This window comes from Myxocyprinus asiaticus, chromosome 34 (assembly GCF_019703515.2).
Source record: "Myxocyprinus asiaticus isolate MX2 ecotype Aquarium Trade chromosome 34, UBuf_Myxa_2, whole genome shotgun sequence".
Taxonomy (NCBI): domain Eukaryota; kingdom Metazoa; phylum Chordata; class Actinopteri; order Cypriniformes; family Catostomidae; genus Myxocyprinus; species Myxocyprinus asiaticus.
The window spans coordinates 20239103-20259263 of NC_059377.1; the positions used below are offsets into that span (position 1 = coordinate 20239103).

At 40.9% G+C, this 20161-nt stretch overlaps 1 protein-coding gene across 1 annotated transcript in view; it reads left to right on the forward strand.

Moving 5' to 3' along the window:
* Nucleotides 1-20161, forward strand: part of LOC127425209 (angiopoietin-2-like) — a 40397-nt gene that overhangs the window by 13477 nt on the left and 6759 nt on the right. The window contains exons 4-6 of the mRNA XM_051670930.1: nt 803-1035; nt 3640-3758; nt 12826-12927. Coding sequence (XP_051526890.1) covers nt 803-1035; nt 3640-3758; nt 12826-12927 — 454 coding nt within the window. The remainder of the gene's footprint in view (nt 1-802; nt 1036-3639; nt 3759-12825; nt 12928-20161) is intronic.

A 20161-nucleotide genomic window follows, 5' to 3' on the forward strand; every position in this document is an offset into this window, starting at 1 on the left:
TAATTACAACTGAAATATTGTTGAACAGAATTTGAGAAAAGTTTCTTTAAAGAAGTAGCACAAATCTACAAATTAAGAAAAACAAGTCATTCGAAAAACAATTTAGTGAATTTTTAAGGTAACATGACAAGGTATGCCCAAGAGCAGAGAACATGAAAAGAATGCATGCTGGTAGCACTCAAACAGCAAGCGATAAAAAGATTTTGGGAATTCATCTTTCAACTTACTGAAAGTAGCTTGTTCAATCTGGGTGGGTGGATTGTTTTAATAAAAAACTGCTGCAAAGTCATAAGTTGGAGTCATAAATATCAGACCTGTGGGATCTATTGTCTTTATTAGGAGTTTGGTGTGGTGTTTACAGGTCTACAGCCCCTCAGTCTCACAGAGGTGTGTCATATGTAATCTTGTTCAAGCGTGTCATCTGTGCTCTCAAAGAGATGTGCAAACAAACAAGCAATTGTTTACAGACAGAGTGAAGTATAAAAAGTTAGGATTTTATTTGATAATTAATAAAATAAGCCAAAATGTTTGTGTCTATATACTGTAGGCACAATTTCTGAATCAGGTGCAACTTATAATATATATATATATATATATATATATATATATATATATATATATATATATATATATATATATATATATCCTGGGTCTGGATGGTATATATATATATTTTATATATATATATATATATATATATATATATATATATATATATATATATATATATATATTTTTTTTTTTTTTTTTTTTTTTTCTTACAATCAGTAAAATTATGAACCAGCCACTTGTTTCTCCTCAGCTACCTGGAACAGCGCTTTGCTACCATTGAGGCCAGACACAGCAGAGCGCTGCAGGCCATCCAGCAGGAGAAACAGCAGCTGCTGGAGCTACTGGACAGACAGAGTCACCTGGTCAACCTGCTGGAAGGTGAACTGGCCAGCTCCACCCATAACAGCACCCTGCTCCAACGCCAGCAGGCCACACTCACAGATACAGTGCAGCAGCTACTGGCTATGGTCAACCACTGTAACGGTTAGTGCCAATTCACATAATTTTAGCTGCATATGCCACTGCTTAAATTCATGGGACCCAGGATAAAATGCTATGGGTGAGATAAGTAATTAGTAGGCTATACCACTGGGACTTTATGTGCCCCCATTTGCACAAGCCCGGGACCACGGCTCCTTACTCATTCGCTGCTGCCTGCTCTGATTGATCTGCATGATTAACCGTGTTATTTTTATCACATTGTTATAAATTTGTTTACTAAATGAATGTGTTAAATTAACAGCCTTAGACTTTACGATACAAACTATATAAAGTATATAATGGTAAATACAATATAATGATAGCATGTTGCATTACAGTGTTCATATTCATTTTACATGTCAGTATGCCTAATTACAAAAGAATTAATATTAACAATGTAATTACAAGCTTCTACAAAAAAATATTACAAATTGCATAAGTACTAAATAATGACATGTTGTCATTATTACTCAGCACTTGCATATGCAATTAGACTGTACCATGAACACTGACGTAAAGTGTGCAGCCTGATCTCATTATAATTACGTGACCGTGGCAACATTTTTTCAAACTGAAATGATGTGCCTTATTACATGTGTGGCTGCAGTTTCTCAGTGAAATGTCCAGCAGGGGGTGCCAAAAATGAGTGAAATGGTGTTGTAATCAGATGAGGTTTTTAAGGTGGATATTAGATAGAGGTTTTAATGAGTAAAGCATTCCTCCCTAATCTAAAACTTTAACAGGCATCCTTATCCTAAATCAACACCTTAACCTAACCTATAGTGTCCAAAAACAAAATGAGAAATAAAAAACAAATTTTCTGAAGCAACCACGTCATCTCGTGTCACTTCTGTAACACTTGGATCTCAAGTGTCAGCTTGCTTGCTTGACTGGTCTCGAGCCGCGGTCATCTGAATTCAAAGTCCAACATTTGTGAAGTGACCTACCGCAGAAGCTAGTACTCACCTAAATGTAGGTGAGTTTGTAATAAAAGCATTAAAACCTATCATTTTTCAAATTATGCGTTATAGTAAAAGTGTTTCGGTATGATAACATAGCAGTGTGTGAGTAATAGTGCGAAAAATAAGTGTTTACAAAGTCATAATCAGCCGTTGTAGATTTGTGTGAAAGTGAATAAAACACAAAGTTGTTTTAGCACCTGTAGTGTTAATTTCACCAGAAAACTGCAGCGGAATGTAGAATTTAGCATGTAAAAGTCAATTTGCAAAAATGTAGTTATAATAACATTCATTCTATGAGACTAGGTTGAAAGTGTGACCATAAATTGCACTTGTGTTATTACTCAATGTACTTTAAACATACACTATATTGCCAAAAGTATTCGCTCACCTGCCTTTAGACGCATATGAACTTAAGTGACATCCCATTCTTAATCCATAGGGTTTAATATGACGTCGGCCCACCCTTTGCAGCTATAACAGCTTCAACTATTCTGGGAAGGCTTTCCACAAGGTTTAGGAGTGTGTTTATGGGAATTTTTGACCATTCTTCCAGAAGCGCATTTGTGAGGTCAGACACTGATGTTGGACGAGAAGGCCTGGCTCACAGTCTTCGCTCTAATTCATCCCAAAGGTGCTCTATCGGGTTGAGGTCAGGACTCTGTGCAGGCCAGTCAAGTTCTTCCACACCAAACTCGCTCATCCATGTCTTTATGGACCTTGCTTTGTGCACTGGTGTGCAGTCATGTTGGAACAGGAAGGGGCCATCCCCAAACTGTTCCCACAAAGTTGGGAGCATGGAATTGTCCAAAATCTCTTGGTATGCTGAAGCATTCAGAGTTCCTTTCACTGGAACTAAGGGGCCAAACCCAGCTCCTGAAAAACAACCCCACACCATAATCCCCCTCCACCAAACTTCACAGTTGGCACAATGCAGTCAGACAAGTACCGTTCTCCTGGCAACCGCCAAACCCAGACTCGTCCATCAGATTGCCAGATGGAGAAGCGTGATTCGTCACTCCAGAGAACGCGTCTCCACTGCTCTAGAGTCCAGTGGCGGCGTGCTTTACACCACTGCATCCGACGCTTTGCATTGCACTTGGTGATGTATGGCTTGGATGCAGCTGCTCGGCCATGGAAACCCATTCCATGAAGCTCTCTACGCACTGTTCTTGAGCTAATCTGAAGGCCACATGAACTTTGGAGGTCTGTAGCGATTGACTCTGCAGAAAGTTGGCGACCTCTGCGCACTATGCACCTCAGCATCTGCTGACCCCGCTCTGTCATTTTACGTGGCCTACCACTTCGTGGCTGAGTTGCTGTCATTCCCAATCGCTTCCACTTTGTTATAATACCACTGACAGTTGACTGTGGAATATTTAGTAGTGAGGAAATTTCACGACTGGACTTGTTGCACAGGTGGCATCCTATCACAGTACCACGCTGGAATTCACTGAGCTCCTGAGAGCGGCCCATTCTTTCACAAATGTTTGTAGAAGCAGTCTGCATGCCTAGGTGCTTCATTTTATACACCTGTGGCCATGGAAGTGATTGGAACACCTGAATTCATTTATTTGGATGGGTGAGCGAATACTTTTGGCAATATAGTGTACCTTTCACAACCTAAAACTATTCTTTGCCCTTCCAGATATTTCTGCTCCTACTGAGATGGTGAAGTTCAGAGATTGTGCTGAGATGTTTAAATCTGGAGTTACAGAAAATGGGATATATGACATTCATCTTCCTAACTCCACACAAAAAACTAAGGTTAGTAGTTTGCACCATTTTCAGCCTCCCAATGAACACTTTTAAGAACTCTGGGATGGAATTTTATGTAAAGATGAAGTTTGTAATTCTAATCAATATGTAAATACATTTGCCTCTCCTGGTTTAAGCCATTTGCAAGGATGACCTGGATGATGTGGGGAGTGTTCATGAAACCTGTTTGAAAACCAGTTTAAAGTAATTATTTTTGCATTAAGTTTGATGCAACTAGTAGTGCAGAAATGAGACTTTTCACCTTTAAATAAAAATGTTACATGGAATAAAAAATATATATATATATATATATATATTAAAAATATATAGAATATATAAAATAAAAAACATTTCCTGCAGGCCAATTCTGGGTGCATCTAACTGTGAATATGCAGGCCAAGAACGGATTAAGACCTGAGAGGCCCATGGGCCAGTACACTGCCATCACTATAATTAGAGACAGGTGTTAGAGTACTCACAACCCAGGTGACGAGCCTTACTGCTCTCCCGCAGACCGACACATGACCACACCCCCACCCCCCCACCCCATTTCTGGAGAGAAAGACAGCCACAACCATCTGCGCCCCTGGTCTGTGCAGTCCACCTCGAATTTAAAGGGCCGAAGAGCCAGATACCAACGGGTGATCCATGTGTTAGTATCCTTCATGCGGTGGAGCCATTGCAGAGGAGCGTGATCAGAACATAGGGTGAAGACCCACCCCAGCAGGTAGTAGCGGAGGGCCAGAACAGCCCACTTAATCACAAGACACTCCTTCTCGTTGGTACTGTACTTTGTCTCTCTGAAGGAGAGCTTGCGACTAATAAACAGCACTGGCCATTCCTCCCCTCCCACCTCCTGCGAGAGCACTGTCCCTAGCCCCCTGTCAGATGCATCAGTCTGTAAAATAAAGGGGAGAGAGAAGTCAGGAGCATGTAAAAGCGGCCCCCAACAAAGTGTGGACTTTACCTTCAGGAAAACAGTGGTTTTGTTAACTTGTGGACACACCTGCCCATGACCCAAGTGGAACCCCAGATACCTAACTTCCACTCACCCAATTGCACACTTCTTCGGGTTGGCCGTGAGTCCCTCAGATGTTGCATATGCCGCCGCCAGTCATTACTATAAATGATGATATTGTCTAGATATGCGGTGGCATATGCCATATGCGGTCTGAGGATCTTGTCCATGAGGCGCTGAAACTTGGCCAGGACTCCGAACAAACCAAATGGAAGCGTCACGAATTGGTGTAATCCGAACGGTGTAGAAAAAGCCGTTTTTTTTCTCAGGATATTGGAGTTAAAGGGATCTGCCAAATAACCCTTTTTCAAGTCCAGCGTAGAGTAAAATTGAGCCATGCCCAACTGATCGAGTAACTCGTCAATTTGCGGCATTGGATAAGCATCAAATTTGGACACCGCGTTCACTTTCTGGTAGTCAACACAGAACCGGTCAGAGCCTTCGCTCTATGGTACCAGAACTACCGGTCTGGCCCAATCACTGTGCGTTCAAGCATTGCCTCTAATTCTTCCTGAACAATCTTTTTCTTGTGTTCAGGAAGATGATAGGGGTGGCTTCAAACCACCACCCCCGGGGTGGTCTCAATATGGTGCTCTACAAGGTTCGCGCGACTGGGAAGGGGTGAAAACACATCCACGAATTCTGCTTGCAACCGGGCAATGTCTGTAAGCTGCGATGGTGAGAGGTGGTCTCCACAAGGGACTGGGGTGAACGACTTTGGTTTGGGAGTCAACTCCGGCCCGAGCTCCGCCCTCTCTAGAACTACCGTCGCCGAGACTACAGGTACCACCTCCCTCCATGGTTTGAGGAGGTTGAGGAGGTAGATTTGACGTGCCCCTCCCCTATCCTTTCGCCTAACCTCGTTATCGAGGTCTCCAACTGATTGTGTTGAGCAAATTCTCCTGTGTTATCTGCCCCAAAGTGTAGAGTTTTGCCCTAAGGTCAAGAACGTATTGAATTTGGTTTTTGCTATTCGAAGGTCCTTCCTCCCAAGCTTCCTGTATGACGTTGAGCACGCTGAGTGGCCGACACCCACATGGTAGGTCGAATGGGGAAAACCCTGTGAAGGCTTGCGGGACCTCTCATACTGCAAACAACAGGGGTTCGAGCCACTTATCCCAATTTTTTGCATCTTCGTGTACGAACTTACGAATCATGTTTTTCAAGGTCTTATTAAATTGTACGACCAACCCGTCGGTTTGCGGGTGATAAACGCTGGTGCAAATCAATTTAATGCCTAATTATTCTTACAATTTGCGTAGTGTATGTGACATGAATGTTGTGCCTTGGTCAGTGAGGATTTCCTTTGGAATATCCACTCAGGAGACCGGGGAGGGAGAGAGAGAGAAGAGAGAGGAAAAAAAGTCACTGCTTCACTGCCTCCTGGAAACACTGCCATGAAGTCCTCTGCCAGCTGGACAGCCTCCATTAGTGATGCCAGGTGGTGGCACTGGACCCACTCGGACATTCCTCAGGGAAGCTGGGAGATGAACTGTTCCAGTACCACCAGATCTACGATGTTCACGGTGCTGTGGGTTCCCTCGGCCAGCAACCATTTCTGGCAGGTATCCCGGAGCTGTTGTGCAAAGGCAAACAGGCGGCCATGCCTCCCAAAGCTCAGCAATCTGAAGTGCTGGCGACTCTGCTCGGGGCTACGACCAACCCGTTGCTGGATGGCTTTTCTCAGCTGTTGTAATCAAGGAGGCTGGCAGCAGGGAGTTGTTGTGCTGCTAGCTGCACCTCCCTGGAGAGTAAGGGCACTAAGAGGGCTGACCACTGGCTGGGAGAGTATGAGGGTGGAGCTAGGAGAGGCTCAATGAAGGCAGGCGGAGCCATGGAAGGCTCTAAGGGCGGAGCCAAGGGAGGTGGAGCCAAGGGAGGTGGACCCGTGAGATGCTTGAGGGGCGGAGCCAGGGAACTTGGTGCCTGGAGAGTAGCCGATGGCTCAAAGGGCCAGGGTGGAGCCGAACGTTCGGAGGACCGAGGTAGCGCCAAATGCTCAGAGGACCGAGGCAGAGCTGGGGGATCTGAGGACAGAGGCGGAGCCGGTGGGACTGAGGGCTGAGGTGGAGCCATAGGGAAGGAGGTCCCTGATGAAGCAGGAGGCTCGGAGTGATGAAGCGTAGCTGGAGGATTGGAGAGACAAGGTGGGGCCAGGTGACTGACTTACCAAGGTAGAGCTGGAGGGACGAGGGACCCCGGAGAAGCCGATTGGCTGAAGGACCATAGTGGAGACAAAGGGACATAGAGCCGAGGTGGGACAGAGGGAACGAAGGGCCATGGCGGAGTCCAGGGCTTGGAGGGTCTAGGCAGAGTCGGAGGGTTTGAGGTTCCGCTTGACCATGGTTTTGCAGGGAACGAAGGTCGAGCCGGTGACATGGGAGGAGCCGGCTGACTAGGAGGAGGAGGAGGAGGAGGAGCAAATGTCTTGAGTGGAACCAGTGGAGGAGGAAGGGACAGGGCACTGGATGGAACAAGGGTGTCCATTATGCTGGCTGGAACCAGCAGAGGATGAAGGGTAGTTAGGGTGGGAACTAGGGCGGGGAGCAAGTCCAGGTCTATTAACTTGGCGAGAGCTGTCTCAGGGGCAGTAAATGCAACAGGCATTGGCACTGGGATGGTCGAGGGTACAGGCACTGGCTCTGGGACGGTCGAGGCTACAGGCATAGGCTCTGGCTCTTTGACAATGGCAGGTGTGGGTGCTGGCTCGTTGACCATGGCAGATATTGGAGGAGGAGCCGAGGAAGGTTTCGAGGAGGAGCCGTGGAAGGCTTTGAGGAAGGAGCCGTGGAAGGCTTCGAGGAAGGGGTGTTCACTGTGGAAGTGGTCTCCGAGACCATTTAAGCCGGGGTCAGTGTAGGGAGAGGAGGATCCTCTAATTCAGAAGTGTCCAGGGTTAACCTCACGTATTCCCTCCACGTGTAGTCTCCCATCTCAGGCAATTCCCTCAACCGGTAATATGTTAAACCTATCTGTTTTATTGACTTGAGATGGGAGTCCTCAAAACCTGTGAGGCTGGCAATGGCGCTGAAGTAAAGGGAGTATTCCCTAATGGGTAAATCCGCCTGGCTCAATAGAGTGAACATAGCTGCTAGATCCATTTTGTACGGTCAGACCTTCTGTAACGTTGGGTTCTTGGAGTGGAAGAGGAAGAGAGGAGATACAGGAGTAACTAATTTAAATCCTTTAATAACAACAGAACAGGAGGGTATATATACAAACAATGACTGATGATGGAATGGAGGACAGGTGAGGAGGATTGGAAACAGATGGAAGTGATGAGGGCAGTGGATTCTGAGAGATGTAGTCCAGAGGAAAACTTCAAAATAAGAGTCCTTGAAGAACATGAGGGAGACAGACTGTGACAGGTGGTTAATCCATCCTTGATGCAGGCATATTTATTTCCGAATCTTGCCCTAATGAACCAAAGCAAAAAACCTCTCAAGGTTTGTGTGCTCTGCCTTTGACTTATACAGTCAAATCTACCTTCTGGCCTGTTCTTGGGGTGACGAACATTTAAAAAAATGTGGCTAAAATAGTTTTTGTTATTCATTATTTTCTCAGGCATTCACTCATCTTCCCCTCCATTTCCTGTGGGCATAAGCGCCAGATGTTTGGCAAAGATTCTGTAGCTTCCTGCCAGGGTTTAATGCAGTGAGGGAGAGAGAGAGCTGGTATATGTGGTAGCATCACTCTTTAAACTGTGCAACTTCTCAGAGAAGCAAACTGGGTGGCTTTTATCATTTAGGGAGTTTTAAATGGCTCTTTTTCCCCACCTAAATTTGTTGCTTAATGATACAAAATCACATATTTTTGTTGGATGTTATAAAAGACTCATTTGCTGTTCGAGATGACAGGCAAATGCAAACAAATGCAAACATTCCTTGTGTATTGCGCTGGCAATGTGAAAATTGCATGGAATATTTAAGCATGCAATTGCAGCAGACCCACAAGGAATTTGCACATTTAATTCTTCTCCAGATTTCCACAAAATTTGAATTCCCGTTATTCACAGAGTTCTTCTCATTCCCTGACCCTTGCATGTTTGTTTATTCAGTATTTTGGCTACTTTCATTATGTTTTAAGCTATCAATATGACTGTAAATCTATTACTCAGAATTATGCAAATGTCCCCCCAAAATCAGGGCAGAAAATGTGAAAAAAGCCTGCAGATTCTGTCTTGGCCTGCTTATCATTAGCCCTGCCTATAAAAGACTGGTTCTATAGGCAAATATTTCCTTCTGAAAACCTTACACGTTGATGTTAACATATGTTAATACACTGCCTGGCCAAAAAAGTTCCATACTCTAATATTTTGTTGGATCACCTTTAGGTTTGATTACGGTGCGCATTCTGCTTGGCATTGCTTCGACAACCTTATGCAACGTCACAACATTTATTTCCGTCCAGATTTGCATTCATTTTTGGCCGAGATCTTGTATTGATGACGGGAGAGTCGAACCACTCCGTAAAGTCTTCTTCAGTACATCCCAAAGATTTTCAATGGGGTTAAGGACTCTGTGGTGGCCAATTCATGTGTGAAAATGATTCCTCATGCTCCCTGAACCAATCTTTTACAATTTGAGCCCAATGAATCTTGGCATTGTCGTCCTGGAATATGTCCGTGCCGTCAAGGAAGTAAAAATCCATTGATGGGACAACCTGGTCATTCAGTACATTCAGGTAGTCAGCTGACTTCATTTTATTGCTGCATAACATTGCTGAGCCTAGACCTGGCCAATTGAAGCAACCCCAGATCATAACACTGCCTCCAGAGGCTTATAGAGTGGACACTATGCATGACGGGTGAATCGCTTCATGCGCTTCCTTTCTTACCCTGACGCGCCCATCACTTTGGAATAGGGTAAATCTGGACTCATCAGACCACATGACCCTTTTCCATTGCTCCACAGTCCAAAACTTATGCTCCCTACCAATCTGAAATAGTTTTTTCAGATTAGCCTCACTAACAAGTGGCTTTCTTGTGGCCAGACAGCTGTTTAGTCCCAGTCCTGTAAGCTTTCGTCACATTGTTTGTGTGGAAATGCTCTTACTTTCACTATTAAACACAGCCGTGAGTTCTACAGTAGATTATTTATGATGTGACTTCATCACGCGTTTTAGTGAACTTCGATCATGATCGTTCAAGATTTTTTTCGACCACATTTCTTCCGCGAAGCTGACGGTTCACCACTATCCTTCCAGGTTTTAATAATGCGTTGGATAGTTCTTAACCCAATTCCAGTGATTTTAGCAATCTCCTTAGTTGTTTTGTTTGCTTGATGCAGGCCAATAATTTGCCCCTTCTGAAACATAGTAACATCTTTTCAGTGACCATGAATAAGTCTTCAAACATGGTTGTTTAAGAAATGAGAAGCTACACACTGCATCAGTTAGGGTTAAAAGAATTGTTTCCATCTGAACAGTGGCGGAGCTAGGGGGTGGCCAGGTGTGGCCGTGGCCACCATGGACCGAAGCCTGGCCACCCCATTGGCCACCCCACTCGCAACTGCCGCTATGGTCATTTTTTGTCTTGGGCACAATTTAGTTTTTAGAGGTGGAACTGTCTCTGTACAACCACAACACACAGGAGTCTTAACGTGCACACACCAAGGTCGCCGCACCTCTCTGTCCCGGATGTCACTGTATCTCCCCCCCCCCCCGACGATACGGAAATGCTGCCTGAAATTTCTGTGCCACTACAGACTGATCACTGGCCCCTGCCAGGCCACCCCTGTGAAAAACTCCTGGCTCCGCCCCTGCATCTGAAACATATGAATCACTGCAATAATGATCCAATCATAGGCTCTTAAGTATCTGCTTATTTAAATCCAAACAGCAATGTTTTTTTTTTTTTTTGGCCAGGCAGTATATTACCCTGGTAACAGTTTGGGACATGTTTTTGCTGCAAGAGACAAGCCAATGTATTTTTTAGCTATGTTTTTCTGCATCTCCAAGTAAAACGGTGATTAACCCCAGCCTTCACACTCGGAATAAGTTGGAAATTCTCTGTAAATACTGCCATCATGGTGTTCATATGATACATGGTGCACATTCTTTGCAGTTGTGCAAAGTCTGGAAAAATGGACTCTACTGTATGTGTCTGCAATTATAAATGCTCAAGTTCTCCAGAGAGTGGCTAAGATACTGCTGGACAGTTTAGCTCAGGTTGAGGTCTGTCATTTTGAAACACTCGTCATTTTGAGGTGCACACCAAAGAAGCAGAAAATGTAATATTTATCTCAAGATTTATCTGAAAAAAAAAAAAAAAAAAAAAAAAAAAAGATACGTTGTAGTGAAAAGAATGTAATCACTTTCCCCAACAGTAACGTCACTCCACATGTAAGCAATTCCAGTGCTTTAAACCTGATTAGCAGTATTAAGTTTCACAGTGGAAGGTCATGATGGTTAAATTAGTTGGTTCTGCCAATGGCTTAAAATTTACATTATCCCACTTGTTTTTGACAAGAACTTATTCCCATTTCCTTCTCCTAAAGCCTATTTCTTTTTAGAAACAGCTGGGAAAATGGGAGAAAATCATTTAATTATAGAGATAATTTACTTGGTGTAACAATGTTGTCAACAGGCAGACGAAGAGACGATGACGTAAAGATGAACCCAAGTTCAGTTTATTTACAAACGTGGAATCCCAAAAAACCCTAACTATAAACGTGAACTAAACATGAACATAAACAACTTAACATGAAACTAGACTTGACTTAAACAAAACAACAAAGTTACATTCGCAATACCTGACAAGAAACAATGGCAAACATGAGAGCTTAAATACACAGACATGGGTAACAAGACAACCAATGAACAGACAGAATTATAAACAATATAACAAGACTAATAAACTAAAACCAATGACAAACTAGAACTGATAACAAAGTAATCAAACAATGAACCAATGAAAACAAGACACATGAACAGGGGAAACACATGACAAGATCACGAGGAAACAAGAAATCACATGACATGACAGGAACAGGAACTAAACTTGAAAATAAAAAAACATGAAAAAACATGAAAAAAAAAAAAAGAAACACATACACGTGACACTTTGAATGTTTTCAAATATTTAATATTTGAGAAGAAAATCCTTTATGGGTTTGACTTTAATTAGTTTTGATGAACTGTATGTCGGTGATGGGATTCCATGAGTATCCATTTTATTATTTTATTTTGTTGCTCATAGCTCATACTAATTTGCAGGTTCTCCCTCAAAACAATAAATTATAATTGTTTTTTTTTGTTTGTTTTTTTTCTTTGTTCAATACCAAATCAATGGTTAATAATTTTTTTAGTGGAATAATTAAAAAGTATTGAATGGACAGTTGTGCCAAGCTGCAAGAGTAGTGTGCTCATATGTCAAAAATGGCTCCTTGACACTTAGTTTATTGCATGGTTAAAATTTGGACAGTGCATTATATGTAAGGCATGTAAGTGTATTGTGCAGTGGTTAACCAAAAACAAAAGCTCAATACTGATGACTCATAATGCTCTCACTCATCCTTTTAAGCTACTTTCAGTTTATTTTGTTAGTGCAGGCAACCAACAGAGGCAAGGAAGACCCTTATAATTGACTCTGAGATGTTCTTATTCAAAACATCATGAGTTACAGTTGATGTATTCATTGCAGAGTTTCCTGGGAAATAAGTCTGTCAACAAAAAGTCAAATCTCTGAGCTGCAGTTTTTGTTTTGAATTGTGCCATAATATTCACAAAATCATGAACTAAAAATATTAATCAAGAAATAAAGGAAAACTACCACAACTGACTGCTTTAGCTGTATTTTTTTGTTTAATAAAATAAAACACCATGTTTAAATACACTTTGTGAAGGACCTTCACTCTAAACATTTATTAAATCAAATAACACATTGTAATTCTTAGATGTGTGCCAACCATAAACATTAGCTCAATGTCAAAGGAATGTTCTTACATTGTTCCCCAATGCATTCTGAAATCATACAAGTGTTATCTCTATGAAGTGCAAATTTGAAAATATATATGTATATATATGGCATGTAATTTGATTCTGTCTGTTCCTGACCAGGTATTCTGTGACATGAAAACAAGAGGAGGAGGCTGGACGGTCTTTCAGCACCGTTATGACGGATCAGTAGATTTCCATCGTGGCTGGAGGGATTACAAACTGGTAAGTATAGTTTGTCCTTATTCACAGTAGCAGCATCTTTAATTTTTGACCAGAAAGACAACTAGGCTGTCAGGGATAGACTTACACTCTTTTCAACAGACTTGTACTGTTGTTTAAAGGGGTCTTGTTGTGAGGAATCACATTTTCCTTGATCTTTTGACATATAAGAGGTCATTGTACTATAAAAACAAATGGTAAGTTTCAGAAATGAAAACCTTCCTCCTTTATAGAAAAAGAGAATTTATTTAAACCAAGCTGCAAAAATGGCTTGTTTGGAATTTCGTGGAACTTGTGAAATCACAAGGACCAAATACATCTGCATTTGCAACGCCTATTTTTCCATCATTGCTGCACCACTGGCCCCGCCCACTGGTGCTCAGTCAGTCACACAGTTGAAGAGCAGAGAGATGGGGCCTGTCATGGGAGATTAATTCTAAGTGGACTTACACAAGACACCTTCATGTGCCTGTCTGGATTTAAATGTTTTTCTACATAAACATGCACAGACAGATGTTTTTGACCACTTGATACATATCTCAGGCCGCTTTTAAAAGATGTGGTGTCAAGTTACAACTCTGAAGAAGAGAAGCTCTGTGTCATTCAGATGCTGCTTCACGTAATTTCGCCCATCTGTGCTATTTTTAGTTGTTGGTGTATGAAAACATGATGGAATAATACTGGACACTGGATGTGGATGTGACTTCAGTGTATTTTAGAGTGGATTGTATGTTCAGCTCATATCATACCAGTCATGATACGATTCAAGCTTTGCAAATGAACTGTTACTGAAGGATGGGGCAGTTAAAACACTTCGACGCAATCGCAAAAACCGTGAGTAAACAGTTTAATTCATGAATATTTCATATGTCATGACTGTGATAGTTTATGGTGCTGACACCCTGTTCACGCCGGGCGCATCCGTTGACGCGACGCAGTGGCTTGAGGCTGTCTACACCGGGCGCGTCGACACAAACATTCTAAACCATTTATTTGTGTTGTTGGCAGCAGTAGCACCACCGTTTGCAGTGCAAAATGGAACAGGACATCTGTTTACTGTAGGCGCAACAAACGCTTCCATGGTTGACATCATCATTGATTATAATGGGTTTTATTGCTTTTGATGCAAATCTCACTTCCGGTGTAGACAGGGTGTGAACAGTTGTGCTTGAGATGAACAGTTTAATATATTCGGATGCAATATGTTGGATGTGTGCTATGTTTAAACACTGACATTTAGTTTTATAATGTTGTTGAGCTGGTTCATTCTCTTCCCATTATTTTTGAAAAAAGGCTCTATTCGAGGGGCTACATGATGTTAGCCAATCATAACAGTGGGCGAGCAATCATAACAGTGGGAGCTTATTTTTAAGGAGGCGCTTAGGCCAAAACTGAGCGTTTCAGACAGAGGGCCAGAGACAGGGTGTAAAATTATCATATATTAATAAATTATGACTGTTTTAATGCAAAAAAAAAAAAAAAAAACATTTTCAGTGGACCTCAGGGAAGATAATATATTTATTAACAAAAAGAGCATTTCATGACCCCTTTAAAGTAGTTTGGATCGTTCTGCTGACGAAACATTCTAGTATTACAGTAATTACAGTAAACAAAAAAAAAAAAGAGCAACTAATTTTTCCATATGAGTTGAGGAAAATTAGATGTGATCTAGGAGATTTATACAGCTTTGTACAGTGCATGCCACTGAAAAGACTGTAAAGACCAAAGTATACTTCGGGTGTCCACATTGTGGATCGCTTCACACACAGTATGTGTGATGCAAATTGCGTCATCAACACAGCCACTTGGCCGCGTGCTGCCTAGATTTTATTGACTCAGGCATGTGGTCCTTGGCTGTGTGCATGCGTCGAACACGTTCCTATTCGTTCGCGGTCAGAAACGTATACTCAGAAAGGCAACGCGGTCGGCTGGGCACGATCTGATCCGGAATGTGGAAAAATGAAGTTTACCCGGGCCTTTAGTCTATCCCTGCAAGCTTGTTTTCATTCATGTCAAAAATCTAATTTGGCACTACTATGAATAAGGTCTACGGTGGCAGTTCGAGCCAACTAGCGTGTTAAGGACTTGCTTAAAACATTCTCAGTCTGATCCTATGAAAATTATGTGACTGTGGCAACATTTTCGCAAAATGAAATTACATGGATTATTACACGTATCGCTGTAGTTTCAAGGTGAAATGTCCACCGCTAAAAGAAAATGTGAGATGATAGAGCATTGACCTTAAAAACCTCATCTGCTGTTCTAGATTTTACTAAGCAAAACTGACGCCCCTACCCTAATCCCTACACGTAAACCTAATCAATAGTTTAATGCAAGCAAATGTGAGATGAAAAACGCAATAGCTAAAGCAACCACGTCATTTAATGTCCCTTATGACAGTTCCTGCTCACGTGTCAACTTGTGTACTTTGCTGGACTCAATCGATCCCAAGTGTTCTGAGCTCAAAGTACAACGCTCTTTCAGTTGAGCTACCGTGCAATTTAGTCACGCTGGAATAAGTTTGTAAATGTAGTTGGTTATGTAATGCAAATGTTAAAATGTATTGTCTTCCAAATCATGCGTTTTAGTAAATGTGGAATTTGTAGTTGTAGAGATTAGCCACAAATGTGTATCAGTAAATTTGAAGTCACAGAGAAAAATGTTTTAAGAGTTGCAAACTTGTAGATTTTTTTCTCTCTCCCACAAACACAACACAACAGTTACACCTTCTCAAATTCTTCATTGCAGGTGCACAAATCCTATTCTACGAATCACAAATTAAGAAACTCATACGCTCACATTTTTGCTACAGTTTCTGCAGTGAATATGATGCAAAACACATTCACACACCCGCATCAAAAAATGTGAAGTCACGGACAAATTTTGCTCATCAGCAAATCAGTATGTGAATTCATCCAATGAGAGTTGCACACTTGTAGAATATTTTTTCATAAATAATGTTTTTCTTCTTAGATATTTTTCTAGCACAAACACAAGTACATAACTACAACTGCTTGAATCTGCTGTTACGAGTCTCAAACACTGTTTTTCGCTTGCAAATGACAAGTTTTGCGTGCTCTCCTTTTTGCACCACATATCTATGTAAAATATGGAGCAAAAGTGATTTGTGCATCTGTAGAGGCAGTGGCGGGCACTGTTCAAAGATCAGAGAATTTTGGCCATTCAGAAGAGCTAGTTTGGGTGCCTATCCATGGCGGAAATTGCTGACCGAACAAGTAGTAAAAAAAAAATAAAAAACTTCCATGAGCATCTTCCCGAGCTGGCAGTGGCAAATACCAATAAAGGTATGTTTTTTCTTTCTTTTTCTGAAATCACTCACCGTTATACATTTGTTTATAGTTTAAATGCGTGCTGGTCAGCTACGTTGGTAATCAGTGTTTCTTAGTTAGGTTAGCCTTTCTTGTTTCACAAAAGGTAAGCTAATGCTAGACTACCTGCACTGTTAAGTTTGCTATTCAGTCGTCTCATATTAAATGATACCCTCATATTAAACAATTTATTCCTTATATTTTCTTCTGATTTACCTTCTAGAAAAATGACAGAACAGGGTGGGTCTTCACAGGTGAGTATCATATCATAAGTATGCACCTAATGTAAGATTACCCTTATGAGAATTTACCATGGTCAGGAAACCATGGGTACCATTTTTTTTTTTTTTTTTTTTTTTTTTTTGTTATGTTTGTTTATGGTGAATAGTAGTTTTTATAGGAATACCATAGTAAAGTAAAGGGATGTCAGAGTTTGCACTACTGTAGGCAATTTGCCCAGTAAATATTACTCCCATAGGGAAGCAGTCCCGAAATTGATGTGGATCACACATGGACTATAATAATTTATCAGTTTTGCATAAAACAAACCTGAAATTAAAATACCAGAATTCTATTTGTTATAGTCATGACACAGAGAAACAATAATAAATATGACATTATCGCTCACTTACTAAACTCTAGCTTAGTTTCGTGAGGAAGCACCTGTTTCCAAGTGATTAAGCCTCTGTTGCAGGTCAGCAGACGTGATTTAGTGGGACACTGCAGGGCACATGGGAGTGAGATAACTTACTATTCTTAGACTATGTAAATATTGATTTTATATTATATGGAACACCTATTTGCAGTGACGTTGGATGAAAAACATGCTTTAAATCGCCTATAGTCTTTATAAAATGTTAATTAACTCGCTCTGTGACTCACTGCAGCTTCCAGTTTCGGGACTGCTTCCCTATGGGAGTAATAATTACTGGGCAAATTGCCTACTGTAGCACAAACTCTGACATCCCTTTACTTTACTATGGTATTCCTATAAAAATTACTATCTACTAAAAAAAAAAAAAAACATGGTACCCATGGTTTTCTGACCATGGTAAATTCTCATAAGGGTAATCTTACATTAGGTGCATACTTATGATATGATACTCACCTGCGAAGACCCACCCTGTTCTGTCATGTTTCTAGAAGGTAAAGCAGAAGAGAATATAAGGAATAAATCATTTAATATGAGGGTATCCTTTAATATGAGACGACTGAATAGCAAACTTAACAGTGCAGGTAGCCTAGCATTAGCTTACCTTTCATGAAACAAGAAGTTTTGTTTTTTTCCTACTCGTTCGGTCGCCAATTTCCACCAATGGATAGGCACCCAAACTAGCTCTTCTGATTGGTCAAAATTCTCTGATCTCTGAACAGTGCCCGCTGCTGCCTCTACAGATGCACAAATCACTTTTGCTCTATATTTTACATAGATATGTGGTGCAAAAGTAAGAGCGCGCTAAACTTGTCATTTGCAAGCGAAAACAGTGTTTGAGACTCATAGCAGCAGATTCAAGCAGTTGTAGTTATGTACTTGTGTTTGTGCTAGAAAAATATCTAAGAAAAAAAACATTATTTATAAAAAAAAAATTTGTGAGAAAATATTCTACAAGTGTGCAACTCTCATGGATGAATTCACATACTGATTTGCGGATGAGCAAAATGTATCCGTGACTTCACATTTTTTGATGCGGGTGTGTGAATGTGTTTTGCATCATATTCACTGCAGCAACTGTAGCAAAAATGTGAGCGTATGAGTTTCTTAATTTGTGATTCGTAGAATAGGATTTGTGCACCTGCAATGAAGAATTTGAGAAGGTGTAACTGTTGTGTTGTGTTTGTGGGAGAGAGAAAAAAATCTATAAGTTTGCAACTCTTAAAACATTTTTCTCTGTGACTTCAAATTTACTGATACACATTTGTGGCTAATCTCTACAACTACAAATTCCACTGTCACAGGCGCTCAGTTGTTTTGCTCCAAAAATACCTTCATATCTGCTTTTCACGGATCTCGACGTGGACAAAAGACCTTGACCTGGACTTCTCTAAATTTGCACTTTCGTTTGGGCATTGTTTCCACTCAGCTGTCATTTGCTGCTACTGTCAAGCAACTGTTTGATGCCGAACACAACAGCGCTTCGCGCGTTCGCGGAGAGATTGACAGGCAGGAATTTGGCCAATAGTTGCTGCAAGCCTCTTATAATTGACCAGTTGTTGTGCGAGAAGGCGGGACTTACAAAGAGGGGTTAAAGCAATGCAAATATGCATGCACACACAATGAAGTATTAGACCAGATGCACATCATAATGCAACTAAAGCCGAATCCCGGACATTTTCGCAAATGTAGAAATCCCGGCCGGACACTTTTTTAAGGTCCGAAAAAGAGGACATGTCCGGGAAAAAGAGGACGTATGGTCACCCTATGTAAAACACAGTTCTCTGTTTCAGATCATGCCATGCATGCACAAACAAAATTATGAAGTTTGAAGTTTTTAAAACATTGAAAGACAAAACATTTAAACTCTAAAGTGATATTCAATGATAGATGGACAAAACACTGTGTAAAATGATGAATAAAAATAAATTTATGCATAGCTTTTTCCAGTGACCCGTCTGACAACTAGCTGTTACAGATTCAAATGATGCACATGCGCAGAACTAAAAATAAACGTTGAATCAATGTCTCCTTGCTATCTGGGATCACTGCTGTCCAAATGAACATTGTATTGTAAATCACAAAGATTATGATTTATAGACCCAGTTGCAGAAAATGTTGAGACATTTAAAGGTTAATATGTGTAATTTCTGGGCCTCCATTGACATCAAAGAGCATTGCAAAAATATGTTTACACCTTTTGGGGAAATCAACTATTGAATGTCTTACTTAAAGTTGTCTCTGCATATTAAGATGGAATAGGAAAAAATGTAATTGACCATACAAAACAATTACACACTTCACCTTTAAAAATGTTTGTAGTGAATTTACATTAGACAATGAAGTATGATCTTTCCTTTAATGAAGACATAACCGTTATAATTTGCATGTTACACTGTCTATCCCTTATTGTGATTTCTTGATTTATGCAAACTCGTCTTCTTCGAAACACACCATTAATCTGACATTTAAAAACATAATGAAACTGCACACGATGGAGAATGTCTAACTCATACATGGCATTTTACATGTATAGGCATAGATTACTGATGTGTTGTGATCCCTGCTGACATTTGCTTGAGACATAGCATTTCGATTGGACGTCTCTGTGTTCCCATGTCTCCTTCTGTTGTTGTACATGTACATTCCCTCCCTATATGGGAGTATGACTTGTATAATGAGTCGATATTTATTCCGACTCAGGGTCTGAAGTCTTATGATGGTAAAAGCTTTAAATGGAAGTAGGACATAATCACTCACACTTTGCGTCCTTCATTTGAAAATAAGTTACATAAAATAAAAACAGTGGTGTTCACTTCAAAAGACATTGTTAGTAAGACTAATTTGTATAAATACTTTAAAGAGGTCACTTTAAAACCAGTGTCTTCTACCTGCACAAATAACAACTTCCTGAAGAGTTAACTTTTCTGAACTATACTGTTATCAAGTTTTAAATGTGAAAACAGTGGTTAATTGTCTCACCTAGGGGTGATTTAAATGAGAAATTGCTACAACTGCTCTGGGAGTACCCAACTGGCTGCATAAACTGCATGAGTTTTGTTTCTTTTTTCTTGCTGTTGTCCAATAAAAATGTTTTTTTTTTACAAGTGAATAATGCATATTTGGCCCCAGATGGAATGTGGGAGTAGGGAGCCCCTGTAGATTGTTGATAACAGCGTTTGAGTGCCCAACCAGCACCACATCTCACAGTGTTTAAATAATGTTGGAATAGTGCCATCTGATTTGTTGGTCCATG